Here is a 15,266-nt window from a genome sequence, read left to right on the forward strand (position 1 = left end):
ACCACCGGGCACGTGATGCGTGCACCCGGTGTGTGGTGAAGATCATTTGGTGGTCGAAACACTCAGATTCGGCAGAAAGTGTTCACAAAAGTCACGTGATCGATCCATCCTCGTGAATCCAAGGAAGCAGGGATTTCGCCTGCGAGTGGGACGGAAGGACCAGCCTCCCGCACGCACACCCAGTCTGAGCAGCCGAAACAAACAGGAAAGCTGGGCAGGAAGGAAAGGCTGGAAGAAGCTTTGGGGGGGATGGGGGGCTGGCTCAGGGGCAATGGGGGGTTCGACTGTGTGGGTTTGAAGTTAAACTTTTGGCAAATTGGAAGTTTCTAGGCATTGTGACGCGTTAATGTAAATACATTAAGGGTGACCTGTACCCAGGGAGGCTTCTGGTTGAGATGTAACCTCAAGTTAATTAGTATGACACGACTGAGGACATTGAATGACCCGTTTCTGTTTTATATCTCCACCTGATGTCTGCAAACCGCGCCGGGAGCTGCAGACAAACCACGCCGGGAGCTGCAGACAAACCGCACCTAGAGCTGCAGACAAACCACGCCCCGATTGCCCCGCCCACCGCGTAAGTCCCTCCTCCTGCCCCGCCCACACACATGTGTCTTCTTCCTCGACACTAATCGGTAAAGCATCACTTTACATCCTCCGTCGTTGAGCCTGCAAGAACTAAATTGTGTCTCCGCTGTTTGCATCGTCCCTCAGTCCACCGATCCGGTCCGCGTCCGTCAGGTGGCACTCTCCTCCACCCCGGTGGACTTCTGCGACATATTTCTCAACCACCACCCCCCTTCCAAACACGGGGGGGCCCCCACGTTTTTCCCCATCGTTCCCAGCCTCATGTGCCTCCCTCTAGACGCGTGTTCTCCCACCGGTCGCTGGCCGCACGCACTCCCCATGACTCTCCCCGTGAAGCGCCCTCGGGGAATTAACTCTTCGCCCCCCGGGCACCGCTCGGTCCTCGTTCTCACTCTGATCACACTCGTCGCGCTCCCCGCACTCACCTGCACGTTCAGCCTCGCACCGACAGACGCGGCCGTCCTGCGGGGAAGGAACGGCTCCTTCTTCGGATTCTCACTGCTGCTGCTGCGAGGGACCAGTCGGATGCGATGGTGAGCTCGGATCGACCCGTCCGGGGTCTTCGTATTGATAACTCATCATTTGGGGACATATCGATCATTCCCGTCCAGGGTCTTCGTATTGATAACTGTCATCATTTGGGGACATATCGATCATTCCCGTCCGGGGTCTTTGTATTGATTGATAACTCTCATCATTTGGGGACATATCGATCATTCCCGTCCGTTCTTGGGCTTTAATCTGTGGACCATGAAGGGTTTCATCACGTGTCCATCCACCTGGGGTCTGTAATCCATTTGGGGGTCTCTCTGCGCAGGGCGTTGTCCATCAGACGATGTGTCATCCGTTGGGAGTTTCATGTCCATTCATTACAAGGAGACACGTTCATTGATCGTCCCAATTCATGGGAACTTTAATTAGTCTCACGATGGTCTGCTTTTGTCGTCGTCCATCTGGGCCGTGCTGTCATCGAATGGGCGACACATCCGTGGAACTGGAGAACACGGTATTAATAATCATGCATCTGGGGTAGTCATCGGTGAGCAGCTGTAATACCGCTTCACTAGTACGTCGTACCCGATGAAATGATGATTGAAAGGAACTTCATCCAAGTTGAGCAGTAAACCACCCTCGTGACCTGAAGGTCTTGGATATCGAATCGACTGCTCCACGCATGGGGGGAATCGCATCTCGGAGCATAAGCATTTTGTGAGGTTTAGCCGGCTGTCTTATCACCTGGTGAAGCTTAGGTATACCAGAATGCTTTTTGCAAGCATGAAGAGGGAGGAGAGGATGTGGAGGAGGGGAGAGAAGGAAAAAGGAGGTGGGAGGAGGAGGAGGCGTGGGGGAAGAAATATGATGAAGGGGAAAATAGAGGGAGTGCCCAAATGTGCGTATTTAATATCTCTATTTACCAAATCACTAACTTCTTACTTTGTCTATTTTTTTAAAAACTCAATTCCATTATTACTAACTTTGCCATGGGTTACTTGTATTGGTCTATTTAATATACCTACCCTATTACTAATTTCACCATGGATTACTTGGCTTATTTAATGTCATTTACTTTATTAGTGATGTGGTCATGGATTACTTGGTCTATTTAGTATTTAATTTACCCTATTACTAATTTCACCATGGGTTACTTGGTCTATTTAATATGTTTACCCTATTACTAATTTCACCATGGGTTACTTGGCCTATTTAATGTCATTTACTTTATTAGTGACGTGGTCATGGATTACTTTGTCTATTTAGTATTTAATTTACCCTATTACTAATTTCACCATGGGTGACTTGGCCTATTTAATGTCATTTACTTTATTAGTGACGTGGTCATGGATTACTTGGTCTATTTACTAATTTCACCATGGGTTACTTGGTCTATTTAATGCCATTTACCTTATTAGTGACGTGGTAATGGGTTACTTGGTCTATTTAATATCATTAACCTTATTAGTGACATGGTCATGAGTTACTTGGTGTATTTAATATACCCTATTACTAATTTCACCATGGGTTATTTGGTCTATTTAATGCCATTTACCTTATTAGTGACGTGGTCATGGGTTACTTGGTCTATTTAGTATTTAATTTACCCTATTACTAATTTCACCATGGGTTACTTGGTCTATTTAGTATTTAATATACCCTATTACTAATTTCACCATGGGTTACTTGGTCTATTTAATGGCATTAACTTTATTAGTGACATGGTCATGAGTTACTTGGTCTATTTAGTATTTAATTTACCGTATTACTAATTTCACCATGTGTTACTTGGTCTATTTAATGCCATTTACCTTATTAGTGACGTGGTAATGGGTTACTTGGTCTATTTAATATCATTAACCTCATTCGTGACGTGGTCATGAGTTACTTGGTGTATTTAATATACCCTATTACTAATTTCACCATGGGTTCTTTGGTCTATTTAATGCCATTTACCTTATTGGTGATGTGGTAATGGGTTAATTGGTCTATTTAATATAATTAACCTTATGAGTGATGTGGTCATGAGTTACTTGGTCTATTTAGTATTTAATTTACCCTATTACTAATTTCACCATGGGTTACTTGGTCTATTTAATGGCATTAACCTTATTAGTGACATGGTCATGAGTTACTTGGTCTATTTAGTATTTAATTTACCGTATTGCTAATTTCACCATGTGTTACTTGGTCTATTTAATGCCATTTACCTTATTAGTGACGTGGTAATGGGTTACTTGGTCTATTTAATATCATTAACCTCATTAGTGACGTGGTCATGAGTTACTTGGTGTATTTAATATACCCTATTACTAATTTCACCATGTGTTACTTGGTCTATTTAATGCCATTTACCTTATTGGTGATGTGGTAATGGGTTAATTGGTCTATTTAATATAATTAACCTTATGAGTGATGTGGTCATGAGTTACTTTGTCTATTTACTATTTAATTTACCCTATTACGAATTTCACCATGGGTTACTTGGTATATTTAATGCCATTTCCCTTATTAGTGACGTGGTAATGGGTTACCTGGTCTATTTAATATCATTAACCTTATCAGTGACGTGGTCATGGATTACTTGGTTTATTTAGTATTTCATTTACCCTATTACTAATTTCACCATGCGTTATTTGGTCTATTTAATATCGTTTACCCTATTAGTGAATTGGCCATGGGGTTTTACCCTATTTGATATCTGATGTACATCATATTAACCACCATAGGTTACTTGGCCTAGTTAATCATTTTTTTTATGGAAAGTCAAAAGGAAACTCATGTTCTAAAAGGAGAGGTGCTTAAGCTGAAAGAGACCTTAATGAAATCCCCCTGTCTAACTTTCATTTTCTGGTTACTTACCTGTTGATCTTTACAGTCTGATTTCAACACCTCTGTAAGCCAGGAGAGGTACCCTCAGCGGATTCAGCTGTCAGGAATATATTTTGTAAAGTACAGAAAAGAAATTAATGTCACTTTGGGGCTCTTTCTGTCGAAAATTAATTAAATTAGGCTCTCGAGTGCTTCATGATAGAAAGTGTTTGTTTGAGAAAGCTCCCAGTGTTGTGGAACTTAAGGAAACTTTGGGTTTCATTTCTTTGGAAAATCTGAACATTCTTATAAGGGATCATCCATTTACTATTATTACTACTACTACTACTACTACTACTACTACTACTACTACTACTACTACTACTACTACTACTACTACTACTACTACTACTACTACTACTTCTGTAATGCCCACAATTAATTCCACCTTGCTTTGTGGATTCAGCTGAGGAGGAGGTTTGTTGACCCAAGTCTTTCACGAACCGGCCAGTCAGGCCTGATGTTCGATTGGAAAAAATTTGGACGTTGATTTGTACTTTGCTCCAGGGTGTTGGCAACAACTCACCTACTCTTCATGAAGAACACCATGGGGATCTTTATCATCTACCGACTGATGCTAGCAGACGGGGCACCCGGGTTAACGTCCTTGGGAGGGATGCAGCACGTTTCAGTAAAATTCTGTGCGTGTGAAACACGAATCCCACACTTTATATTCCGGTCAGGAATCAAACTCAGACTACACTGCTCAAAGGTAAGTGCGCTACCTCTTTGTACCATCCCACCGGTATTGATCGGAGGTCACTAGAGCATTGCCACCATTTTTGCATACATGTAATCAATCCATGACCGCTGAACTGTTAAATTAATTATTTATGTGTTTTAAAACATGTGAACTCTCAGGTTGAATATTGCAATTCCTATTTGAGTGTTAAATGGCAGGTTTTATATGAAGTTAATGTCCCGATTGAATTTGAAGTTCGTGTCTACCCTTAGAAATACCTCCTTGCATGTTTTTCATGGGATCTACTAAGGCTGTCATCAAATCTCAGGAGAACACACAAATGTTTTTGGAGTCACCAATTTGCTTGGTGGCCTGGTGTTGGAGTGGTAAGGCCTTGTTGCATTTCCATACCTAGTGTGGGTTTGATTCCCTAATGGCTGCTCAGAGATTTTGGTCTGGAGAGGAGATTGACACCACCGGATAGCCCAGAGAATGCCACGCTGACAGTCGATTACCTGCAGAAGGTGGAGACCCTCCCGCAGAACTGTTGTGTTTTGGTAAATAAACAACATGCTGAAGATTTGATTCATCCAATCTCTTTATGAGCTGTTTAGTTCAATTAACTTGTAACTCTTCAAATGCAGTGGAAACAAATCAGACAGGATTGCTGATTGTGTAACAAACGGACATTACTACCTATACAACCAACACAGCTCTGGATTGCAACGAAAACGATGCATTTTATATAACGACTACAACGAGGGTACACCGTACAAGTTTTAACTTGAAATATCCTCTGACTGCTCTGATCATAAACAGTCAGGAAGGATGTTCTTATGAGTCAAAGCGATTTCCTCAATCAACTTAGAGAATTTAAGTATTTTATTTCTTAAAACTGGTGTCGAGGCTCAGAGAGCAAAACAATAAAGGGCAAATGGATCACCTGACAAAGGTGAACAAAGAAAGGTAAAACTGCAAGACCAGAATATGTGGATGCACCAAAAACCAGACTCTGTGGCATCATGGTTCAAGCGACTGGGGGTAAGAAAAGATACAAGAGAGTGGGAGTAGAAACATCCATGTTGTTTTTGTATACATTGTCGAGACTCGTATAAGGGCGAACACAAAGAAGGTGGGAGAAGGAAGCACAAAACAGTGGGGAACAGAGAAAATGAGGAGATCTGTGGAAAGGAGAGGGATGGGGCGAGGTACATGGATGAAGCAAACCCAGGACAATTGCTGAACAAGATGGACATTACAGGGACTTCCAGGAAGGTGAGCAGTGATTCCTGATTTTGGTGGTTTAACCAAAAGGGGGTTGCTGGCAGACCTTGAATGCCCTGCGGAAATATGGGGGGGGAGGGGGGACATAATCTCAGACAGAGCAGGGGAGGGCAAAGCCAGAGAGTAGATGGTAGAAGACAGAAAGACCACCATCCTGCCTGCTGTGAGAGAGTGAGAGTGAGAGACTCAAGGACTCAGCTTCATCAGGGAGATATCAATGATCCTAAATGCCTTGGTTTCCACAGCATGAAGCCGAGCTAGGTGAGAGGCGGGAGAACCAGCCCAGAGGAGAGAGCAGTACTCCATCAGGCTGCAGATGAAAGCTTTGTAGGTGGTCAGGAGCTGAGATGTGCCAAGAAAAGACGTTGCACGATGGAGGATGCCCAGTCGGCAACTGGCTTTGGAGGCCAGCTTGGAAATGTGGCTTTACCAGGAAAGATCATGGCAGATTGTGAGACCCAGAAGCTTGAATGAAAGGACTTCTTGCAGAGGATTGTTGAGAAAGTAGATGGGGGTGGGCGGTTCCAAATGGTCCTTTCGGAGAGACATAGTGAGAGTGTGAGATTTGTCAGGATTTAAAGACATGTTCCACGAGTTGGACCAGTTTGTGATTTTATCCAGATCTGCAGAGAGTGAAGAGGCATAAAGACAGATGGTAAAATACTGCAAACCTACCAACCAATCTTCTTATGATTAGCGATAAGGAGACCCTGCAGAGACTCAGCCTCATTTCACAAGTTTCCAATGACAGAGAGGACCTTACATTATATGGTCTCAAGAGAGGCAAGTTAGGAAGCAGCAGGACCAACCAATAAAGGGAATGCAATGACACTCCATGACACTTTATTGGAAAGTTTTGGGGACAGCTCAGTCAGAACTTGGTTCAGTAAATAATTCTGAGATGGTGGCTGGCTTACAAAAATGATCCGACCAAGATATATTTTTGTGATTGTGAGGCCAAGCAGCTCCATCAACGTAGCCCTCCTAGAAGCTAATGAAATACATAAATTGGGTGATTGGGCCAGCCAGTCATACAGGAGGGACAAGTTGAGAGTGGGAGACCTTCCTGAATTGAAGAAGATATTCCAGGTAAATGACCAGATACTTTATTCTCTGGATCAGTCGAGTGGGTTGCTGCGACAACTTTTCTGAAAGAGGGATGAGGAAAAGCATTCACATGGTGGAGTTGACTGCAAAATGATAAATTGGATTTTACAATCTCTGCTTTTTCCATGCTTTGTTACCCTCCCCCCCCCCACCCACGCCCCAACCCCAGGTTTCTGCAGGGAGCACATGGTGTACCGTTAACCTCCTTCTGGTGAAACTCCCAAAATCCTGAACCACTGCTCATCTCCACTCCTTTCTTCCTCTTCTTTTTTCCCCATCTGTTGAACCAACTTCCACATCCTCTTCAATCTCATTCTTCCCTCCAGGTCTTCAAAACAGCTGTTCACCACCATTTCAGATCATCCCCAATCCAAAACCATAATATTTTCTACCCCTGTTAACCTGCTAACCTCCTTCCAAAGTTCCAGTTTTTCCTTCCTGAGAATTTGCTTCTGCCTCCATCTTGTCCACCCCCTGCATCCTTCCCTACCCCTCTTTCATCCACACTTTCCTCCATTATTTGTCCAAGTCTCCCTCCATTTTATCCTTCAACCCTGCTGTTGGTGTTTCCCCCCACTCTTTATACTGTTCCTTTTGTTCAGTTGTGTCCTGATCCATTCAGTGTTCTAGCTCTTCCATGAGCCTTGACTTTGATTACAATCAAGAAAAGAGGTCAATGATGTTGACCAACAACAGAAATTGTCACAGAATCTAGGAGTTGAAGTTGACTGAGATGGCCTCACACACATTGTCATTGAAGTTGATGGCAATAGACTACACACAAACAGGATATTGCTTTGAAGAGGGACACAGATCCAGAGATTTTCCACAGGGATTCAGGCGAGAGACATGGTGAGGCAGGGGGTATGGGGAACATCACAGTACCGATGGGTCTGTCAAAGTGATGCAAGGAATAACCAGGGAGGGAGACAAGCCTGTCCAGGAACAACAAAGAGTTTAAAGACTTACAGAGATCCAAGTTTTTCCGAAGTACCATCTCAAAATCCGATGAAAATTATACATGGGATATTTAATGTCGACATGGCAGACAAGAGTCAGATTAATTTTCCCTTACATATGACAGTGTGCTCTATATTGCTGGCACACTAGACCAATTGTACTTCACCTAGCAGGAAGTGCCTGGATCTTTAATCACATTGGCAGTGATAATGATCTGACAACAGTAGTACATTTGATGAGGATGCAAAGTTGAAACTACGAAGGTACAAACAATAAATAGTAACGAGGGCAAGCCCGATGGGTTATTTCTGGGCAGGAAATAACCATTTGCCCAAATATTCAAGATGTCCTTCCTGGATAACAGGAAGTTTCAGGCACAGCGACGATTAGCGGTCTTGTAAAGATGTGGTGTTTATTTCAACGGAATGCCACTCAATTTCCCCCTTTCGCTTTCTCATTTAGTTAATTTCCTTGTGAGCTGAGGCCTACGCCAGAGGTCCAATTGGTGAGGACGAGTTTAAGGATTTGTTGATGATCGAACAAAGCTAAGCCTTTCATGTTTAAGCGGTGCAATGTTCGAAGTTAGTGATAAGGAAGAAATGTTTGGTTTAGATAAGTATGGCAAAGTTATCATTTGGATATAGGATACAGAGGACAGGATTTCCCTGTTAAAAATGGACCGTAAACTTAAAGGCAGTGACAATTGGACAATTTAATCACACCTGTGTCTTATCCACTTTCTACTCACTTGATTCATCCATTTACTCTATTGAACACATAACTAGTTTTACTTACCATTTACTGATTTTATTTATGAGTACAGCCACTCTCTATGGGAGCGGCAGGAAGGGTCATGTTTGTTTTTTTTGTATACCTTGTCGAGGCTCGTATGAGAGCTAACACACAACTCACAGCAAGGGGGGCATGAGACGAGGGGCGGGAGTGGGAAGGACAAAACAGTGGGGAACAGAGACATAAGGAGATCTGTGGAAGGGACAGGGATGGGGCAGGGAACATGGGGGTGTACAAGATGGACCTTACAGGGACTTTCAGGAAGGAAAGCAGGGAATTTGAAGGAGGTGGGTTTGGGTGGATTAACGGGGGTAGAAAAGATCAAGGATTTGGATGGGGATGATAAGATGTGGTGGTGAACAGCTGTTTTGAAGGCCTGGAGGGAAGAATGGGATTGAACAGAATGAGGGAGTTTATTCCAAAGGCGGGAAAAAAACAGGAATGAAAGAGTGAAGGTGAGCAGTGATTCGTGATTTTGGTAGTTTTACCAGAAGGGGGTTGTTGGCGGACCTTGAGAACCCTGTGGAAATATGGTGGAGACAAATTGCAGACACAGCAGAGGGGGCGAGACCAGAGAGGAGACGGTAGAAGACAGAAAGACCACCGACCTGCCTGTGGTGAGAGAGGGTGAGAGGCCCAAAGACTCAGCCTCATCACGCGAGATGCCAATGATCCAAAATGCCTTGGTTTCCACAGCATGAAGCTGAGAAAGGTGGGGGGCAGGAGCACCAGCCCAGAGGGGAGAGCAGTACTCCATCAGGCTGCAGACGAAAGCTTTGTAGGTGGTCAGGAGCTCATGTGTATGTGTAATGTTATTATCCTCTCCGAGATATATAGTTTGCAGTAGATCTCGAGACGGTGTGTTATGGTTTATCATATTTTTTACTTCTGGTAGGGTGTCCTTCAAAATGCCATGATAAGCTATTTATACACGTTGACACAGCGTTTATCCATAAAAAAGAACCCCTTGGGGAGAGGGAATATTATTAGTATTAATATTGTTTTGTAATAACATGAATGTTATACTTTTATCATTCGTCGTGTTATTACTTTTGTTATTAGAAGCGGCCTTGGAAAAATGCCACTATTAGCTATCTTAACAAGGATTTTGCCCAAGGTGGAAAACCCCCTTGGGGAGTGGGGCAAATGAAATCACTACAATCTCCATTGTGTGACCCTTGGTCCTCCTGGCAAGTTTGGTTGAGATTGGAGAAGTAACGACCGAATGTATTGTGGTCAAAAACACAGGCAGACACCAAATTCTGTATTTTGGGATGATACAAGGCCCACCTAATCAACTGACCATGTCTATTTGGCTAATGTTACTAACCGACGATACCATTGGAGTGTTTATGGTGAATTTATTGGAGGTAGTACTTGTCGGCAACAGTTACCTATAAGACGTGATGTGTTCATGCTGGCACTTCACTGGAATGGCCATTTTTGTGGTGTTCAACTGTGTGATTAAGCAAACCCGGGACAATTGCTGACCTTTCCACACTATGTCGAATGCAGGCTTTTGGTGGGGGCTCCACAGTCTGACTCAGAGTATTCACCACAAATATCCCACCCAGGAGCTGTGTTCCGCTGCTCCTTACGATATGGCAACTGCTCCGAGATCGACTTGAGGCTAGGTGAGGCATTCACTCACCCACCACCATGTTGCTTTCTCCATGAATCGTAGCTGACTCTGAAACAAATGTTCCCTGACAATAAAACATTGTTTTGAACTTTAAGAAAAGAAAGAGTGTGAGGGAAAGGATCATGTATTTATCAAATATGCAGGGGGGCAAAAAAGAGTAAAATTAAATTCAGAAAATGTAGGGAAAGGGAGCATGACAAGAGAGGGGGTAGAGAGGGGGAAAGGAGGTTGGTGTAAAGAGTGGGATGCAACATGTGTGTGTATATATATACACACACACACACACACACACACACACACACACACACACACACACACACACACACACACACACACACGGTTTCCATGAAGTCCTTGTGCAACTTTGAACTTTTATAACTTTGATGTACACACGATAGCAACAAATCATAAATGCTTCATGAAAGCATAATTCATAAAGCTCTCACTGAACAGTTGAGTTTTTTTTTTCTGCTTCAAATAACCACCATCCTTTCTAATAATACACCATTCAATCTAATTTTCCAACTTGTTGAAAACATTCTCCAGTTGCTGCTGAGTAATTTAATGAATTGCATTTGTGATTGTAGCCCTAAGTTCATCTAAAGAATGTGGTTTTGATGAGTGAACAGCGGTTTCATATTGCCCCATAAAATGTAGTCCATTGGGAGCAGGTCAGACGAACGAGTGGCCAAGCAATTGATCCACATCTACCAATCCGCTTCTCTGTGAACACATCATTCAAGAACCGTCGCACATTCGAACCATAGTTGGTAGGGAGCCTCATCTTGCTGGTACAAGGTGATATGTGAAAGATTTAATCGTCATAGTTCAGGGACCAAATGCGGTAATTGTGGTGGTTTACTTTGCCACAAATGTAGAAGTTTCCTCATCAGAAAATGTCAACTCTTCAAGAATTTCAAGGGAATTGTGGATTTAACAACAACAATAACAACAATGGTAACATAAACAAAGCTTGAATTATTCTTTTATATGCCTTTTACAGTTTGTCTCCATCATGTGTACGAGTACATAAAAGGGTTCAAAGTTTCACAAGAACTTTACGAATACGTGTGCGTGTGTGTGTGTGTGTGTGTGTGTGTGTGTGTGTGTGTGTGTGTGTGTGTGTGTGTGTGTGTGTGTGTGTGTGTGTGTGTGTGTGTGTGTGTGTGTGTGTGTGTGTATATATATCCAAAGCATATGGGGGTGGGTTGGGGGGAGGTAGAATTCCAAAATTCCGTCCCATACAAAATAAATATATGAACCTAAGATATCTATCCTCGTATTTGTTGAGTGAAAATTGTCAGATTCATACGTGGACAAAAACAAGAAGTTTGTGGATAAACAGGACAAGTGGTGCCACATCTTTGTGTTCCAGATTCCCTGCATAATGAGAAGTGCGATGAGGAGAAGCAAAAGTTCTGTTCAGCGCACCTCGGCGGACAATGGCTCGGAGTGAGCCTTGCCCAGGAGCCAAAACGTCGTGGATTTGTCTTGGTATGTTTGTGTCGGTCCAGTTGGATTGGTCCTTCATCAAGAGAATGGTATAACGATTCATGAATACGAGGTTAATGTGCATTGAAAACCCCACAATTAGAATTTGTGGTCCAAACGTGTAGGTGTCACTAATTTTCGGGGTTCTTGTTTTATAGGCGTGTGGACATCGCTGGAGAAATACTTTCTACCAAGATAGACTTCTTCCCTATGGTGTTTGCTTTGTTATCTCTGACAAAGCGTATCTCAAGTCTAAACCAGACAAGCATCAAACGAGACCAGATGTGCCGGAGGTTCTCCTACCTTGTTATAGTGGTAAGGGTAGTTGAGGATTATAAAAAAAATCTATATCTATACGAGCAGGGTATGCTTACACATTGGAAGCAATAACAAACTGTGCTTCACCATTGTCTCAGATCATTCACCTGTATTTTTTTTCATTCATTTATTTTAATTTATTTATTTTTAGATCCTCGTGGAGGATGTATGTACATTATGTTTTATTCATGTAATCACGTTGTTGTTCTTGTGGACTTTTTTGTTTCACAGCCTACAGTTTTCGTCGAAACTTCCTGAAACTTGGCGTATATATGTAAAAAATACCCTGCGCAGACAGTAACCATCTCCGATTTTGAAAATTCCTCCTAGAAAAACAGTTATGACGTCAAAATATCTCCACTAATGGAAATCACCGAAAAAATTATCTCCGAAACTAGGCAAGCTTTTTGAATTCTGTTTGTGGGAATCGAACAGGGCATTAGCAGAGATGAATTACCGCACATATGATCCATCACAATGACGTCATATCAATTTTTATGACGTCATTCCTATTTTTTGACATTTTTTTGTTTCACAACCCAGAGTTTTCATCGGATCTTCGTGAAACTTGCCATGTATATGCAGAAAGCCCACACGCAGGCAGTAACCATCTCGGATTTTGGAAATTCTTCATAGAAAAAAAGTTGATGTCATAATATCGCCGCTAATGGAAATCGCCTATACTACTATCTCCGAAATTAGGCAAGCTGTTTGAATTTTGTTTGCGGGAATCAAGCCGGGCATTAGCACAGATAATTTATCGCAAACTTGTTACATCACAATGACATCATATTCGTTTTTATGACGTCATCATTAAGAGGACGAGGATCTTAGCTCATTTGAGCTTGTTTCATTTACGGACGCTTTCTGATGGTTCCATGATTTTTGCTGGTGTATTGGCTTCAACGTCCGTCGGCACGCAAAATTACCGTGCTTCCCCATTGTCTCAGGTCGCTGACCTGCATTTATTTTTTTTCATTTATTTATTTTATTTTGTTTATGTTGTCATTTGCAGATGCTTTCCAATGGTTCTGTAATTTATTTCCCAGTGTATTGGCTCGATGTCGTCTGTGCACAAAATTACCATGCTTTGTCTTGGGCTTTCCCATTGTCGGCTTCCTATTATGGATGTTTTCCGATGGTTATGTGATTATTATTTTTTCCTCCTGGTGTATTGGCTTCGATGTCCATCAGCACACAATATTTCAGCTTTCTGTGTCATCCGGAAGCTGCCGGAAGGAAACTTTAATATCACAGTCAGTCAGTTAGTCAACTCAGTGGTTAAAATGAGCTTTGTCGATTAAATATACCTAAGGTCAGTATACTTGACTCCACATTCCACAAACATTGCCATGATTTTGATTTCCCTCTGGAAGTTATAAAATAACATCTTTCGATTTCCATCATTGTTTTTGCGATTTTTTTTTTTTTTGTTGTTGTTTATTTCTTTCACAATTAATTCTTCCTCGTGTTTATCTACCATTGTTGCCCTTTTCCTCTTCCCTTCAAGACAAACCCGTCAATGAGGGTGAAGAACATGCGTCATGCCAGGCCGGAATTAGCGTCGCCATCTCTGAGGTATGAAGCATGTTACTGGGTTTGTGTACTTTCTAGTATTGAAAAACAGACCAACTTCTATCAAGTTGAGAAGGGAAACTTCTATCTAACGTACTTTCTACTTGATGGAAAATGTGTTCATGTAATCTTACAAGTTTTCTTTATATAAGTATTTTATCTTGTCATTGAGAATGACCTCCAGTAACAAGGGAAGGGAATAAGCATCAACCACAATGAGTGGACTAGCATTGACCAGACCATGTGGGGCAAGCACATTATCTCTGAAGGTCATCAACAACTCAGCTAGGTTTTCATTGACAGTTCTCATGCAATTAACTCGACTTAATGAAGTCGAGAATCCAAATACTGCTATGTAGAACTGGATTTGAACCCACAACCTCCAGAATACCAGTCCACTGTCTTCAGCATCGAGCCACCACCATACACAAATGGTGTCGACAACATGGACCACTAATTGTTGAGAACAGTGGGAGGTTGCCTCTGAGCAAGGGAATAAAATAAAGTAAAAATGTTAATTGTTACTGGTTATTATTCCCCACAACTGTTTGACAAAATATATACGATAAGAGGTGTGTGTGTGTGTGTGTGTGTGTGTGTGTGTGTGTGTGTGTGTGTGTGTGTGTGTGTGTGTGTGTGTGTGTGTGTGTGTGTGTGTGTGTGTGTGTGTCGCCATTTTTCTCAGAGATGGCTGAACGGATCTGTCTTTGTCAAAATTTCTGGTTCATCACTGAGTGCCGGGAAACCTGTTTGAAAAATAAGAAAAAAAAAATCGTTTTTTTGGGGGGATTTTTTTTTAAATCACTTTTATGCCTAGGCCAGTGGTTCCCAAACTTTTTTGTCCATGACCCAAAATTTGAAATCACATTCGCCTCGTGACCCACAAACTTGGTACCAGGACTTCCCATAAAAGTTGTCGGAGACAACGCTTTCGAGGTGAAAAAAAATCCCCCTCAAAAACTGGGACATTGAGGGGGATATTTCAAGTTTGGGTTGTGACCCTAGGTTTGGGAACCCCTGGCCTAGGCCTTTGTAGCGATGTGAAGGGTAATATTACATGATCCCCGACCCCATTACTTAGTGGGTGTGAGGAAGTGTTTTAGGCCTCCACAAAAATAGTGGAAAAAAACCCCAAATTGATTTCTTCAAAATGCGAGCAGGATTAGAACAGCACCGGGTAACGTTGGGTACTCCTGCCACTGTGATATATAATACGGTAAATAAGGTTTTGGTTATAACAGATTAATTTAACTAAAACTATGATTATCTCCTGCAGGCAATGGCATTACAGTTCATCTGGTTTTAGATTGTACGTTTTGAGTGAATCAGCATTTTCATCTCTGAGTCAGACGGTCATGAAAAGTTCACGATGACACAAATTAAAGACCACAACACGAGTCATTCTTCTTCCTCGTTCAGTGTTGATATTATTAGATGAAGGAATGCTCTTCTTCCTCTTTTACT

At 42.3% G+C, this 15,266-nt stretch overlaps 1 protein-coding gene and 1 long non-coding RNA gene across 3 annotated transcripts in view; one reads left to right on the forward strand and one right to left on the reverse strand.

Moving 5' to 3' along the window:
• Positions 1–310: 310 nt before the first annotated feature.
• The window catches only part of LOC147014080 (integrin alpha-9-like), a 91,196-nt gene continuing 76,240 nt past the window's right edge, over positions 311–15,266 (forward strand). The window contains exons 1-5 of one of the 2 annotated variants that reach the window (XM_085851735.1): positions 311–577; positions 10,292–10,410; positions 11,794–11,912; positions 12,068–12,224; positions 13,738–13,805. In XM_085851735.1, the coding sequence (XP_085707861.1) occupies positions 471–577; positions 10,292–10,410; positions 11,794–11,912; positions 12,068–12,224; positions 13,738–13,805 (570 nt within the window). In that variant the 5' untranslated portion in view covers positions 311–470. Of the gene's footprint in view, positions 578–638; positions 1,122–10,291; positions 10,411–11,793; positions 11,913–12,067; positions 12,225–13,737; positions 13,806–15,266 lie in introns of those variants that run through there. The other variant, XM_085851733.1, reaches the window with a different exon arrangement.
• The window catches only part of LOC147014081 (uncharacterized), a 111,511-nt gene continuing 106,602 nt past the window's right edge, over positions 10,358–15,266 (reverse strand). Inside the window, exon 5 of the long non-coding RNA XR_015050637.1 lies at positions 10,358–10,466. This is a non-coding gene — a long non-coding RNA (uncharacterized LOC147014081). The remainder of the gene's footprint in view (positions 10,467–15,266) is intronic.

The sequence above is a fragment of the Eptatretus burgeri genome, chromosome 13, assembly GCF_056783735.1.
Source record: "Eptatretus burgeri isolate ZD-2024b chromosome 13, Ebu_testis_v1, whole genome shotgun sequence".
Lineage (NCBI taxonomy): Eukaryota > Metazoa > Chordata > Myxini > Myxiniformes > Myxinidae > Eptatretus > Eptatretus burgeri.